The sequence below is a fragment of the Saccoglossus kowalevskii genome, chromosome 21 (assembly GCF_978046115.1).
Source record: "Saccoglossus kowalevskii chromosome 21, keSacKowa6.1, whole genome shotgun sequence".
Taxonomy (NCBI): domain Eukaryota; kingdom Metazoa; phylum Hemichordata; class Enteropneusta; family Harrimaniidae; genus Saccoglossus; species Saccoglossus kowalevskii.
In genome coordinates, this window is record NC_140661.1 from 24,595,500 (window position 1) to 24,610,866 (window position 15,367).

Genomic DNA, 15,367 nt, shown 5'->3' on the forward strand with positions numbered 1-15,367 from the left:
TATGTCAAATCGTAGTTTACTCAATCAAACCCCAATTATGATATAACATTATAATTATTCAGAAAAGTGAAAATGATGATTAGTTACATAACTTGACACTATAATTGTATAATTTGGGTGTTTCATAAAGGGGGGATAAGTCAAACATGAGCCCCAAAATAGAAATCCCCCCAAAAGTGGGAGAATGGGAGCTTTAGTCAAGCCTGGGTGCCAAGTCTGTGGAGAGTGGAATATGGTATCAGAAGACCTCATTACTAGTAATGTTGGTGTTGGTGATTATATTGTACATGTCAGATTTCTAAACAGTTTTCAGTAGACCATTTTCCATTCACTGCGAGATGCCGTGTTATGTGTGAAATCGAACGTAAAAACAGGATAAACAAAGGTCATAGTAGCATCAAATCGCATCACATGGAATTCAACAACGCAAAAATATTCTTTTGGTATTTCCACACTTAATATTGTGCTGTACATTTTGACATTGAACTATTAAAGGCCCAATTCACTTGCCCCGGGCAAGTGTGAATTGGAGGTGTGGCTATTTTAATGCATGGTGTTAATCACTTGCGTAGCCTATGACGCATCCTGTTTCAGCGGTCCAACGTCACGTGACTTTGATTGACAGTAGTAATTATTCAAGATTAGTCGCGCATCCCTTTCCCCGGTTCATGTTTTTTACTTTTATCCGCCAAAATCTCAGCTCGTACACAATTTATTGTCATAAATATTACACACAGTCACTGCTGTGATATTCATAGTCACATGCATCCACTTTGGCACGACATAATCGACCTGTAAGTTCGAGAAAACACGTTTTTACTGGAGCTTGGCTGGAGCTGTTTACTACAGCGTGACAAGCAAGGAAATAATCCCTATTGTTTAGGAGCGTATTTATAGTATACCTGGGCCTTTAAAACAGTCAAATCATTTGATTTTTGCTGCATATGTTCGATCCATGACTTTCTCACATTACGCGAGATCTCGCAGTGAACCGAAAATCGCCTGTTGCTATGCATTCATCTTTCTGTTCTATATGCACTCGATAAAAAAAATTGTGTCATTTCTGGAAAATGCATTGAATAAAAATTGTCAATAAAAATATTTCTAATTCAAAAACCTGTTGTAACAAGTTTCTCAGTCTCTTTTGATTATACAGAGTTCACTGTAGTCTCTCCTTGATTTGAAAATTATTTTGAATAATGAAAGTGAAATAAACATAGTTAAACAATCTGCACCTTGTCATACAAGCGTCAGAATTTCTGTGACTACCGTTAAATTTGTAATAGAAGCCATACCCATTCTTTTTGAACATTTGAGACCCCAGAATTCACCATTTCTCCTATGTGTGTAGATGCTCTATTACATTGTCCAATTCTAATAGAAGCCGCAGCTTGTAATACAGATTTTACCATACACATGCCTAAAAGTCCTTCGTACTTGGTCATATTCTAGATAAAGTTGATGGCCATCAGTTTGTCAACAAGTGAATCAGAGCTTCACAATTAGAATCTCAAGGAAGGGAGAAGGAAGAAAAACTCCTAGTGCTTAGACAGGTTCCATAGCGTTGGGAAAATCCTTTGAAAGTCTTTGGATTTTTTTAGGTCTGGAAAGTCTTTGAGTTGTCTTTAAATTACAGGAAAAATAAAAAATAAATTGAAAACTCTTTAAATTTCTTCATAGTTATTAATTCATTTTAGAAAGATCCGTTTTCCCCAGGGAACTACCATATCCTCAGAACTTTGATGATGATGATGTTGGCCTGAATTAAGGGTCAAAATGTCTTTGAGAAAAATGTAAGAAAGTTTGGGAAAAGCCTTGGAAATCGTTTGGCTCCTGGTGCTATGGACCCTGTTAGATCATTTTTACTCGTTTTTCTCTATCAATTGTGCATGTTTTTTGTATTTTTCCTATCAAATCATCAAAATTTCTAATTGGTCGACCACATATTCTATATTATATATAGCACAACCATATTTTTTTGTTGGTATATCAACAGCGATAAGTCTTCTATAATACTGCATTCTCATTGTTCAACTGGTATCATATAACATGGCAGTGCTTGAGGGCAAATGCATGAAAATACAAACAAGATAGTGTGTGTGTGTGCGACGCAATATTTCCCACATTTGTATGGATAGCTCAACAAATCCTCAGTATTTTCATCTGAAAATTTACCTATGTGTTTTTGTTTGCATATCATCATGAACTTTTATGCGTAACTGAAAACAAGCATGCATGATATGCTAACCACGCAGTCTATTTCTATCTTTGTCTTTCAATTTTCGTTTCGACAGTCCATTACGCATTATAATTGAAATAAAGGACTTCAAGCTTGGATGGTGATGTTTACTTACGAGTTCGACTAGTCTCGCAAAGTATTGCCCACATCCTTGTCTGAGCGATGTTATGATGCAATAAAGGGCAGTCTTTCATTCGCCAAATTGCCACCAGTTATTAATTTTTAGCCCCAGAACCTGAATTGGTTTTCATAACACCTATAGATTATGGTACAGTCGTGGGGGTGGGGGTGGGGGTGGGGTGCATGACACGATTGGCTTAGATAAGAGAGTAACAAGATTTGACTTTACAGGATCATACATGTTGTACGTTGCGAATCCATGGAGAATGCAGAGGAACTTTGATATTTCAGTCTAGTACTATTGCTTAAAATAACTTCAATAACTTTTACCGATGACAAGTTGGTATGTATTTTGAGAAATCATTGTGCAGTGCAGTTTGAAATGAAACAATTTTGAATGCAATCAAATCACGCGTAGCACTCCAGCTAGGTACTAGTGGCATCAAACTGATTGTTGGTTGAATTTGATTTGCAGTAGACAATTTTACAGCCCGACAGCCTTCAAAATGTTCCACCCAGATTGGATGTCATCCTCTTGTGCCCCCCACCCCAGGAACAATACTATTGTAAACATAAACGCTCTGTATGGTGAACATACATGGTGAACAGTTTTTGTAAAGTGACTTTTACTAAATTCATCGGATGGACACGCAACACAGACAGAATCCAGTTCAATGTATTTCATAACATTTTTATTATTATTATAATAAGCTGGCAAATGCTTAGCAATTGCAAATACTCTCAATAAAATGATATACTTTAAAATAAAAACAGAAAAAAAAATTAGCAAAGATAGCAAGTTTTTTTTTCCAGATCAACGTTTATGAAACATTTAATGGAAATTAAATATACAATTGAAAGCGTAAAAATCATCCAATGACACAAGTATATTTCATATATATAATTAATTTAGCATCAAGGAACATTTCAATTTGCTTGGATTGACTGTATATGCACAAACTAGCTCATTGCCTTGCCGTACACAGCATACCAGCAATAGACACTGTATACTTCAATAGGAAACTCTGTCGTAAACAACTATTCATGTCGAGAATCTTTGGAGCAAATTTTATTCCAGTAAAATATATTGCTTTAATATGGTCAACAACTTGTATGGAATTTTGAAAAGAATTTTTATATCAAAGGTGACAATGATGGCAAATGTGTTAAGAGCCTCAATCAAGGTTTCACACTATCATTAGGTATTTTATATCTCACAAGTGAACCTGGAATGCAACTGTGAGAGTCGGGGGTGGGGGGGGGGGTCAAACAATGATAGTTGCTCTCTCACCTACATAAAAATAAAGACACACAAAATAAAATTCTAAAACTTTTTTTTATCAGGACTATTTTCCATAGATGTGAAAATTATAGTTGTTGGTAATGAGATAGCTGGCTTCATTTCTTAACATTTTAAAGGTGATTTCAAATAGAGCACTTTACAACAGTAATGGCTTTTTATTCTAATTGTACATTTTCCAGGACCATATGCAACAACACTAATACTATTACACTGCCTAGGTACAGGTTAACCCTACGAAATATGAACAAGTCTAAGTCTACACATGGTGTTCAACAAAGATTCTCCTAATTAAATTCATTGAAGCAATTTGGTTCAAATGTAGCTGTTCATAAGGGTTCTTATAGAAATAAGGTTGGATAAAAAATAAGGGTGTAATACAACTTTGTACCAGTACTGATACGATGAACAACACTCTATAGAACTATTAACTGATTGTCAAATTCAATGGAACAAGACACTACAAATCAGCCGAACCACAAACGTAGTATGCGTGAGTTACTATGCACACGAGGACGAACAGACTCCATGCAGTAAGTTCCATGCAGTGCAAGTTAAAGGTTCATGGAAATTTACAAAATATACTTTGTAAACAAAATTGTTTTTAAAACATTAGGTATGTAACAAAAATTCATCATTTCTCGTATGTGTAGATGCTCTAATAGAAGCAGCAACCCCTCTGTTGCATTGTACCATTTTAATAGAAGCCACAGTTTCGAATACAGATTTTACAGTAATCCAAATATTAATCGATTTTAAAAACGGTGCAATTCATTTTTTGGTGCTAATTTCAATTTGGACGAGCAGGTGCTTAACCAAGGTTGAATGAACCAATGTGATGAACACAATATAATGCAAACCAGAATCCCAAAAATTTTTCATTACTGTATAGTTGTAGAAATTCATGTTTGTCAATGCCAAGCAATCCCCTTTCAAAACACTTGAAATATACATTAATCTCTTCACCACCAGACTTTCTCAACCTAATTTTTCTGCACTTTTTTTCTTGTATTCTTTAATATTTTTGGAGCCAACAGACAAAATTTTAGTCAATTTTACTCAAAAAATTTGGCTGTTTGTCTCGATATTTTGAAGGTAAGTGCAGACTATAAACAAAACCATTTTGTGAATTTGTGATGAAAACAAGAAACTGGTGGTAAAAAGATTAAAAGCAAAATACAATATTATACACTTCTTTCTTTTGAAAACAATGATACGTGAAAATACAAAAGAAAATTTAACGAGTACTCTCGAAAATCAAACCCAGACTTAAAATTTCTGTCATTTCCATGGTTACTTTGAACCACAAGAAGAATATATTATTTTGTTTGTGCTAATCAGCATATTAAAACTTAATTACATCTAATATAGCAAGTATTAAATCTACAAGTTTTCATTACATCTACATCTTGTAACCTGTCTAAAGTAAAATAAAACTATAGGTAACTATAGGTACTATATACATAAACAATGGATGGCTTAGCCTTCAAAAGTAATTACCAGGTATTTCAAGTCCAATATTTTTTTTGGACATAAAGATTTTGTCAAATCAACATGATTTTTTTTGTATTTTTTTTTTTTTTTGCACATAATAGCTTTGTACTTTTTTCACCAAAATTCAACTTGCATTTCTAGTTTCTAATGTCGGCACAGTTCCAATCTATATCACACAATATAAAAAGCTGCTGCAATTCAAAATTTACACTTGCATCTATGTTGAAGAGTATTTTTATTACCGATAGGTCATATGTATTCTGTAAACATACTCAATTTGAAAACTGATAGATATTTTTTGTTTCTGCTAACACTCCAAACATATTTTAATATAATAAAATCATTTCATAAATGATTCAACATTAATATTAACATTATTTTGTGTTATTTTTTTCATATTAGCATTACTACTAATAGACACTGTTCACCATGACAACCTTCATTTTGCCTCTGTCTTTAACTTGTACTCTGTATATCATTCAATTAAAAAATAAAAATTAATTTATAATATTACTGCATGCATATTAATTGCAAGCAATCATGGTTGGTCTGTCCAATCAACTGACTATCAGTCTGTTCTCTCACATGTAAAGCAAAGCAGAATACACACTTCTACAGTTACACAATTCAGTCTGTGTAATACATTTCTATTTTTACTAAATATGCAAGCTCAAATTTCTGAAATTTCAAAAATATTTACGTCTTAAAACATGGTCATGAATATAACAGCTATGTTACATGAAAGCTCAAATCCATTTACCAGGGCTTAAAAAAAGATGTGCTTCTGAGAGACCAGTTATTCAAAAACAGAATTAGAAATATTCAGCGATGAAAATACTAAATCCCAAGTTATGACATGTTAATAAACATAAAAACAAATACATCACTGTCACTCATCACATGAGGGCGCTTTTGAAACCTACTGCAATTTTTACATAAGATTATAATTAAGGATTGTGAATTAAATAAGCTCTATCCCATTAATGTAGATCAAAACATAACTTGTAGACCACTAAATATATTATTTTTTTATTTACAATGTCAGCATATTAGGATTTTGTCACCAAACTGACCTTTCGCAAGTTAAGAGAGTTGAGATCATTTCAATAAAACTCAGAAAATCTATTCCCCTTATACTAAAGGGTTAATATTTGACACACAATCTTCACTGAACAGGATCACAACAACCACAAATATATTTTGTGTTAAATAAAATTTGTATATTCAATATTGAGAAGGGAGTCATAAATGAAACTGCTTTCATGTCAACTTTTTTGCACGCAACTCAATTTTCAAACACTTTGGCACTAATCTTAAAAAACTTTACAAACAATTACAAGTTTCCAGAATGCCATATTATTATCACTCATGTTATTGATCACATGACCATACTGTTAAAGACAAGAGACTCTGAATGACACATCATCACTTCTTTCAATGGTATTTGGCGGTGGTTTTACGACTGTTTCCTGGATATCGTTCAGCTGATACTGCCCGTCTGCCATGGTTATCATATGACTACTAGAAATAACTGGAGACTTAATAACGCCGTTGGGTATTTTTTCACAATTTTGTGAATTCACTTTATTTTCGAGAGCTGTGTTGTTGTTTGTACTATTATTCGGTGGTGAGGTCACATTTTGTGCTTGTCCAATAAGAGTGACTTTGTTATTAGGACACTGTACTGAGTTACCATTCTGATGTAAGGAGCTTTCTGATTGGCTACTTCCAATCGGTGGTGTATTCGGTATATGTACTTTGTTGAGATCAGTGCTTGATAAGGATAACGTATTCATGCAATCAATGTCAACACTGACTGCTTTCCTTCTGTCTTTCCCTTTTCCATTCTCCCTGAAATTTATATCACTTTTACTGTCCTCGTGTAATGAAAACCTGCCTGCTAAAAGTTTATAGGGAGTGCCCCGTCTTTTATTTTTCTTGTCCACCTTACTTGGCGAATGTGAACCTTCCAAAGAATTTTGAGATAACTGTGTTACAGCAGTTGGTCGAGGAACAACAGCTGGGGTTTGTTTTCGATCGTCACCATCGGACTGTGTGCTCACCAACTCATATCCATCTTTTCGCAATCGTCCACTCGGCTGATGTTGTTGGACAGCTGCAGTAGCTAACCTCTCTGGCTGTTGAGTGATTTCAACTTTTGTTGATGCCTGTTTAACAACTTTGTTGCTACTGTTTCCCCTGCCTTTTGATGTTCGGTCATTGTGCGCAACTGTCGCCTGGTGGCAGTGTGGGTCACTTGCCTCCATTTTGGCAATTCCTGTTTGGACGCCACTTTTTGAACTACGACCGGGAACATACATAGCCACAAGTTTTTTTTTCATCCCATTCAAGCCAGCACTCAGAGCTAAAGATGTTGGTCGCTTGACACGGTCATCGTGGTAACTCAATGTGGGATTATCTGGGAGTGTTAGTGGAGAATTACTACGTTGTTGGGGGACATTCTCTGCCTGTCTATTAAGTTCTTCAAATTCATTGACATTCAGGGGGTTGATCAAGCGCCCACCAATGTTCATTCCAGGCTGCAGCTGAGCTGGTCGGCTATCGACTGAATGATGGCGTCTTTGCGCAATTAACTGTTCTCGGTGTCGGTTTGTGTCTACCTTAAACTTTCCTTGACTACCAGTACGTGCTCGTGCCTGATTAACTGTCATCTGACCCCAAGGTGGGTTACCATGGTAATTGTGTCCAGTATTCTGTTGTTTGGGTCGTACACTTGTGTGCGAATTAGAAAGGTTATCGGTCATAAGATCTCTTGCCAAGCTAGGTCTCATCTCTGACAACATAAGCGGTCTACTGGGTGATGTGGATGGCTCACTGTGTGCCGAATATTCTAGGCAGGGTCCATAGCCACCGCTAAACTTCAAATCTGTAGTTGCTCCTTGAACGTCTTCATCCGAGTGGTGTAAGTTTTTGGGGTCAACGGACTGAGCACAACTGAATTCACCAAGGTTAATATCAGAGGTCGCTGAAAGACTTGTACTTATGGTATCAGGGGACAGATGATTGCTATGGCGATCCAAGCCTAGACCACTTAACACGTTCTTTTCGGCAGTAGAACTTGTTGATGTTGAGTGATCTGCAAGCAAGGCTCGACGCTGTGACATTGCTCGTTCCACATTGGCATTTCGGTCTAAGAGTGCTTCCTCTCTGTGAACAGTTCTTGGCACTTCTTGCAAATGCTGTGTACGACCCATTGTACGGTCGGTACTTGTGAAGTTACTATTATGATCCATAACATCTGTCATGCTGACAACTCCAACGCCGCCAACAACACCCCGTTGATTCTGATTTGTGTTTCCAGTATGATCAGTCAGTGTTTGCGTTGTACCAGTACCACCAGTGGAGGTAGCGTTCACAGTTGGGCTAACAGAATGATTTTTGTCCCACAAATTCATCAGGTCCATCATCCTTTCTTCAACGCACAGCGCTGTCAATCGGGCCTCAGCGTCCTGATCCCAGCAGTCTTCCATTGTTTCTTTCAGTGAACGAATAGCCTGCAAAAAAAAAAAGGTGTCAATAAAATTATGAAATCAACTTTATAAATGATGTTCTGTAAATATGCAAGTTGACTTCGCTGAAATTCATCACTTAACATTGTAATTAAAAGTTCAACATCTGCAATTATTTAGTATCCTGATGCCACACAAAAAAAAATTGTGTAGAATTAAATTTTGGACTCATTTGCATATATTGAGAGGGCATTATTAGCATGGGTTGTTATCATCTATTGGGACTCAATTTAAGAATTTGTTATATATATAGACAATATACAAAGTTATCGACGTTATGTATATAATTGAACAAGTTGGAATGCATTTAGGATTATAAAGACTACAGTTCTGGTCAGCACATTGTAATTGGCCACTCTTAGTCATATGACCAACAGTGGTACAAGCCTGTTTAATTATGCTGCGCAAATACAAACAGGATATATTTTCATGTATTGTCCATGAAAAATTAGCTCTTTCAAGCAAAGACACAAATAAAGCTAGTCTTGACAAATTAAAATGAAATAAAATTACACCCATCATCTTAAACTAGGACTTACATGATGGTTCTTTTTCCATGCATCTGGAAATGCTGGACGTCTTTTCTCTCGGGATACAAACACTTGTACATCTTCAAATGATGGGTGGCTACCAATTTCAGACATGAAAGGGAGTTCATATTCTGGTACAGGACCACCTAGAAATGCAGGATTTCAGAAGACAAGAATGCATTTATTCTATTTACAGTCACAATATTCAACAAACACAAGTTTTTGCATACTTCCCAGCAATGATACGAACAAAAATGTATATTTTTTCATCCAAAATGTAAAAAATCACAACTGACAAATTCTGCAGCATTGAAATTTTTTTAAGTGATTCTTCAGACAGGGAGTGAGTGACTTGAAATAGTGTTTGTTAGGGTTACAAGAGCTTATTAAGAACTGACGCAACTACAGAATGTTCAGCATGTCAAATGCATAAATGAACAAGCCATGCATGGCACAATCCCAGTTAGATATCAAACTTAAGAGATAAATACAGTTCAAACATAAACATGTCAGAGATATGGATCCAGAAGCTTATGAAATGACTGACATTCAATCATCTTCTATCTGATCGCCAAACGGGTACTTGTCCATATTGAGAGATATGGCTCTGAAACAGCATTAATTAAATTAAAATGGCCACTGGTCAGCCATTTTGAATACATCTGTAAATCTATAACATGATGTAAAATGAATATACTGTGGAATACTTTATTTTCGCTGGAATTAATTTTCGCTGAAAAGGCTTTTGGGGCGTTTTGCTTGGATTTTATTTTCACTGATTTTTCATGAGTTTAATGTGAAATATAGGAAAAAAAGTATATTCGCTGGATTTTATTTTCACGGAATCGTCCCTTCAGCGAAAATAGCGAAAATAAATTCCAAGCGAAAATAAAATATTCTACAGTATTAAATTTGAACATAATCAGTCAAATCATGTAACTTTTCAGTGATTTGTTGTGAATTTACTTGTGACGATTACTAGCAAATTGTAAACTTTGCAGAGAGCAGAATGATTTTGTTGCATCTGTAGTAGATGCCAGCAGTTTTTCGTATACACTTTTCTTCTGAAAATTTGGACAAAAATATCCAACTTTTTTGAGTAAAAACCGAAAATTTACTCAAATTTTGTTTGATGGTTCCAAAATTAGGGTTCATTTCCAGAAATATTGAAGAATATAAGAAAAAAGTGCAGAAAAATTTGGGCGAGAAAATCTAGTGGTGAAAAGGTTAGTGTCACAGTCTCTGTGAAGTGTATTTTGGAATTATTTACATTTTATATAACACAATAGATGACATATGTACTCATAGCAGAAAAGGCATCAAGGGATGACTATAGCACTGTAGGTTAGACCAAACAAAACTTGATTTGATAGAATGTTTAGAAAACTAATCATCACTTTTTTATCACAAAAGTAAGGCAAAGCATGCACAAAGGCAGTATGTTGACTGGTGAATGCTGTTACGGTATTCTAGTGAAAACCTTATTAATTATAATTTTCTGTAACAGCCCTAAATGCCAGATAATATACCATTTCAGGAGATTTGCATGATTCAATTACTACCACGCACCACATAATTGCTAGCAATAGAAAGTGTTTCAATGTGATATGTGATACGATCCAAATAAGTTTCAAACATGTGTTTACAGGTGTCATATTTCTATAGTTTTCGGTTGTGGGTTATGAATGTTGACAAATGTGATTAACTAACCTGGGAAAAGATCATAGCATCTAGTGGCTATTTCCCACAACACAAGTCCCATTGCATACACATCAACTTGTTTCAATGCTACCTCACAATCACGTAAATTGACCGCTCCATCCAGGACCTCGGGTGACATGTACCGTATCGTTCCAACCTGTAAACAGAATCATTCAGTGATTATTATTCATTGCAATCTACACGTCTGCTGGGGAGTTTGATCTGTCACTTAATTTAGTATATTTTTGACATGTTTATAATGTTTTAATTTTTAGCTGTAATCCTGAGCTGGTAACCATATTTATATTCATGGCCAACTTGATGCGTTGGAATGTCATGAAATGAAAACTGAAACGGCTTTCAGCATTGTACACCAATCAAAATGTTAGCTATTTAAATTTCATTGTCACTATGTTAACCATTGTCATGGCATCACTGTAGCCAAGGTAACAATAACTACTAGGATTGAAGCAAAAACTCAAAGTGCTAGACATTAATCACAAATTCCACCTCTCCCACATTTTGGAAATAATATCACAAATACATTATAATGTTGGTGACATAAAACTTTGTGTATGTCGTCATAGTTACTTACATCACTGATAGTAGCCGTATCTTCCTCCCCTGGTCTGGTAAAACGTTGTCCGGATACCTTCATCGCAAATCCAAAATCAGACAAGATGCAAGAACCGTCAGGTTTTACCAAAATATTACGACTGTTGAAATCTCGATGGACAATCGCCGGTTTCCACTCCCCTGAAAACAAAATAAGCGTAAGTACAAACACAAAAAATACTACAATGATAAATCAGTAGCTTTTTGGGGACATTCACTGTTAATATGTATTCAATGTCTATGTCATGCAAGTCTTACCATTTTTCTGTATATCTGTATGCAAATAAGCCAAACCAGCTGCCATAGTTTGACCAAGATAGCACATGGCCATCCAATCAAAGCTTGTATTCCGGAGATAATTTTGTAATGATCCATGTGGCATGTATTGTAAAACAATTAAGTACTCTCGCATGCCGTCACCAACATACTGTTCTTCGGCACCGATCATACGAAGAAGATGATTGTGATCCATGAATGGGAGTGAGTAAATTTCACGTTCGTTCAGGAAGTATTGTCTATAAGGAGCTTGAAAAACTTTAACTGCGACTGGTGATTCATTCAGTGATCCCTTCCAAACGTTACTGAATCGTCCAGTGCCGACTTTGTTCATGAGTTTAAGATTATCCACATCAAACGACGGTGAAGATGACCGGGTATCATCAATGGATCCATTTGACATGTTCATTTTCCGCGACCCAAGACATAGACGATACGCAAGATAAACAACGACAGTAACTATAGCGACAGCACAAACCGATGCCAAGGCAATGATGATTGTTTCCTCTCTATAATTTATTCTTTTGTCTACGATGTAATCTGAAAGAAAGATGATATAATTTCAATTATAAAAAAAAAGCAGGCAAATATGCAACAGCCCCCTCTATGGACAGGTTTCTTATTAAACATCTACATGAATGTGAATGAAAATTGCAACCATCCAGAATATTTGATCCCACTCGTTGTTGTGGAAAACATAATTTTTATCACATTTTGGATGTTTTTTATGAATTTAACTTTGAAGTATTTGTTAATTTTGAAACAAATTGACAATTTTCCACCAATTTTACAGGGTTTGAACAACATTTCCGGGGGGGAAAAAAGATTATATTTACTGGACTATGCAATATTTACTCCAACTCATTGGTGTCAGATATGTGTTGATTTGGTACTGGTACTTTTGTTCTTGGCTGTTCAAGAATACGTCAGACATTTAATAATGATTGAGAACTCTCCAATCAATATCAGATAATTGCAAACTCTCTGATAATTATTATATTTTGAACCAATAGCAGACAGCCAAGGAAAGTTATTAAATAAGAGACTGAGAATTCTCTAATAATTATTGAACTTTGGACTAAAAGCAGATAGCCAAGTAAAGTTATCAAATAGAAGACTATTACCATGGAAACAAACTTGGGTGCCTTCTATAGTTATCAATTCTTTGCCTATTTCAAAATATAAGGAATTTAACCCTGCTTTTAAATTTTTTAAAATTAAACCATTATATTATATGAAAAAACTACTATAGGTATGAAGAATTTATGGCAGATAAATGCAAGCATATTATAGGATATAAATACATTTCCTGAAATACATTAAACCTTTTCACGACCAGATATTCTCGACCAAATTTTTCTGCACTTTTTTTTTAATATTCTTCAATATACGGTATCTGGAAATAAACCCTAATTTTGGAGCCAACAGACAAAATATATTCGGAAATGAACCCTAATTTTGGAGCCAACAGACAAAATTTTAGTCAATTTTCAGTTTTTGCTCAAAACATTTGACTATTTTTATTCCAATGTTCTGAAAGAAAACGCAGACTATAAATTTGACTATTTTGTGTATTTGTAATGAAAAGAGGGAATTGGTGGTGAAAGGGTTAATATCTGATAAATGTAGACCCTGTTATTTGGGCAGACAGGACTTCTATATACAGCTTAAGCACATCAAAATCCACAATGCAGATATAAGAGTTGCTGTGTTTGAATAAAATGTCCGCACACATTTGATACTAGTAATATATATATTTTAGGAAGGAAAACTCTGACTACAAACTAAACACTGAAACGAAATATAACATTGTACTGTGGAGAAGTTATTGAATTAACTGATTGGATTGTTGAAAGCAATGTTTAGATCTCCCATTTTTAAATGACAGTCTATTTGATGTATTTAAAAAAAAAAAAAAATTAACATCAGCCTTTAAACAACATTTTTCCTCAGTATAGCTGGAATACATTATTAGACAAATTTTATTTCGCTTCCGGTAAATTTGAGTTCCTAGAAATCATGATCTGTTGTGATCCCTGTTAAAGGCCACAAGGATAGAATAATATAACAACCGACTTTTAAAATTGTCGAAGATATTGATGACCTGACATAGATCAGAGAATGTTTTGGAGATATTAATAATTTAAAGAAAGCGTCCTTGTATGAGATCCCACTGCTTGACCTTTGTCTATATCTTGTTTCCTGGAAACAAGATACATAATCTATGGATTTCAAAATTGTAAAATATCAATTGATATTGAGAATAGGTAGTAGTACAGATTTATTTTTTGTTTTGTCAAAATCCCCACAAAGTTCTTCATTCCTCGAATTATTTTTATAGAACAATTTATTTTTTTTGTTTTGTCAAAATGCAAAAGCCCCACAAAATTCTAAATTCCTAATATTGGAAATCCTGTTAAATTCACAAAAAAATCTCTGATAGTCATCTTAATTAAAAATATAAATTATTTAAATTTAAATCCAATAAATACACTACATGTATATATAAGAAGATCTATTTTCATTTTGACATCAAAATTACATGGATATCATGTCAAACAATATGACAGTAATCTTAATTTGAAAGTGCACCAATTAGAGATACAATCATCAGTCACATGACAGTCACATGATACTCACCTTGAGTTGGAAGGATACTATCTGGGGATACCGTGGCAGGTACATAAACAGAAGACACATTCATATTGCACAAGTCCCCCTCGCAGCAACAAAATTGTACTGTTTCGTTGCTCACTTTGTTCACCGTTGCAACGCAATCAGATCCGCCAATACATGGTTTAGTTCCGCTTGTGTAAGGCCAACAACCTGAAAAAATAATTTTAGAATTATGATGTGAAAAAAATATCTCTTCCACAATGGAATCTGGTGTGTTGGGGTTACATTTTGAATATTTTATAATGGGGAGTGTTACTAAATCTAATAGCTGACAATTATAAATCTATTTGTGGGTTTCATATGAGATTGGTATTTTGTTGATTACATCACCAATTTGTCGGCTCATTTGACACACGGTCACTGGATACACACATAAATATATACCAAGAGATGACATGACTTATCTCAAACAAAAATACACATGTAAAGTAATGGTATCTAAATCAGGGCATTGGTTGCAACCACATATGCTCAAATTTAGAATACAGGGTCCATAGCACCAAGAGCCAAATGATTTCCAAGAATTTTCCAGACCTTTTCCCAAATTTTCTTGCATTTTTCCAACGACATTATAATCCTTAATTCAGGCCAACATCATCACCAAAGCTTATCAAAGTTCTGAGGATATGGTAGAATGAAAATGAAATAATTTAAAGACTTCTCAAAGATTTTGTTATTTTTTCTGTAATTTAAACACAACTGGAAGACTTTCCATACCTCAAAAAATCCAAAGACTTTCAAAGGATTTTTCCAACGCTATGGACCCTGGAGTAAAACTGAACACTGAATGTAGCAAAGTGTGTGAAAACATAGTATGAACCAATGTGAAATGCACACAAATACCATGGATAATAGCAGATTGTAAGGCATTCTCAAACCAATGGTA

General features: G+C 34.8%; 1 protein-coding gene across 1 annotated transcript in view; it reads right to left on the minus strand.

Moving 5' to 3' along the window:
• Nucleotides 1–3,024: 3,024 nt before the first annotated feature.
• LOC102810094 (uncharacterized) overlaps nt 3,025–15,367 on the minus strand; it is a 61,395-nt gene continuing 49,052 nt past the window's right edge. Inside the window, exons 3-8 of the mRNA XM_085495244.1 lie at nt 14,446–14,631; nt 11,788–12,345; nt 11,510–11,670; nt 10,924–11,071; nt 9,223–9,359; nt 3,025–8,668 (exon numbers count right to left, since the gene is read on the minus strand). Coding sequence (XP_085351370.1) covers nt 6,548–8,668; nt 9,223–9,359; nt 10,924–11,071; nt 11,510–11,670; nt 11,788–12,345; nt 14,446–14,631 — 3,311 coding nt within the window. The 3' untranslated portion in view covers nt 3,025–6,547. The remainder of the gene's footprint in view (nt 8,669–9,222; nt 9,360–10,923; nt 11,072–11,509; nt 11,671–11,787; nt 12,346–14,445; nt 14,632–15,367) is intronic.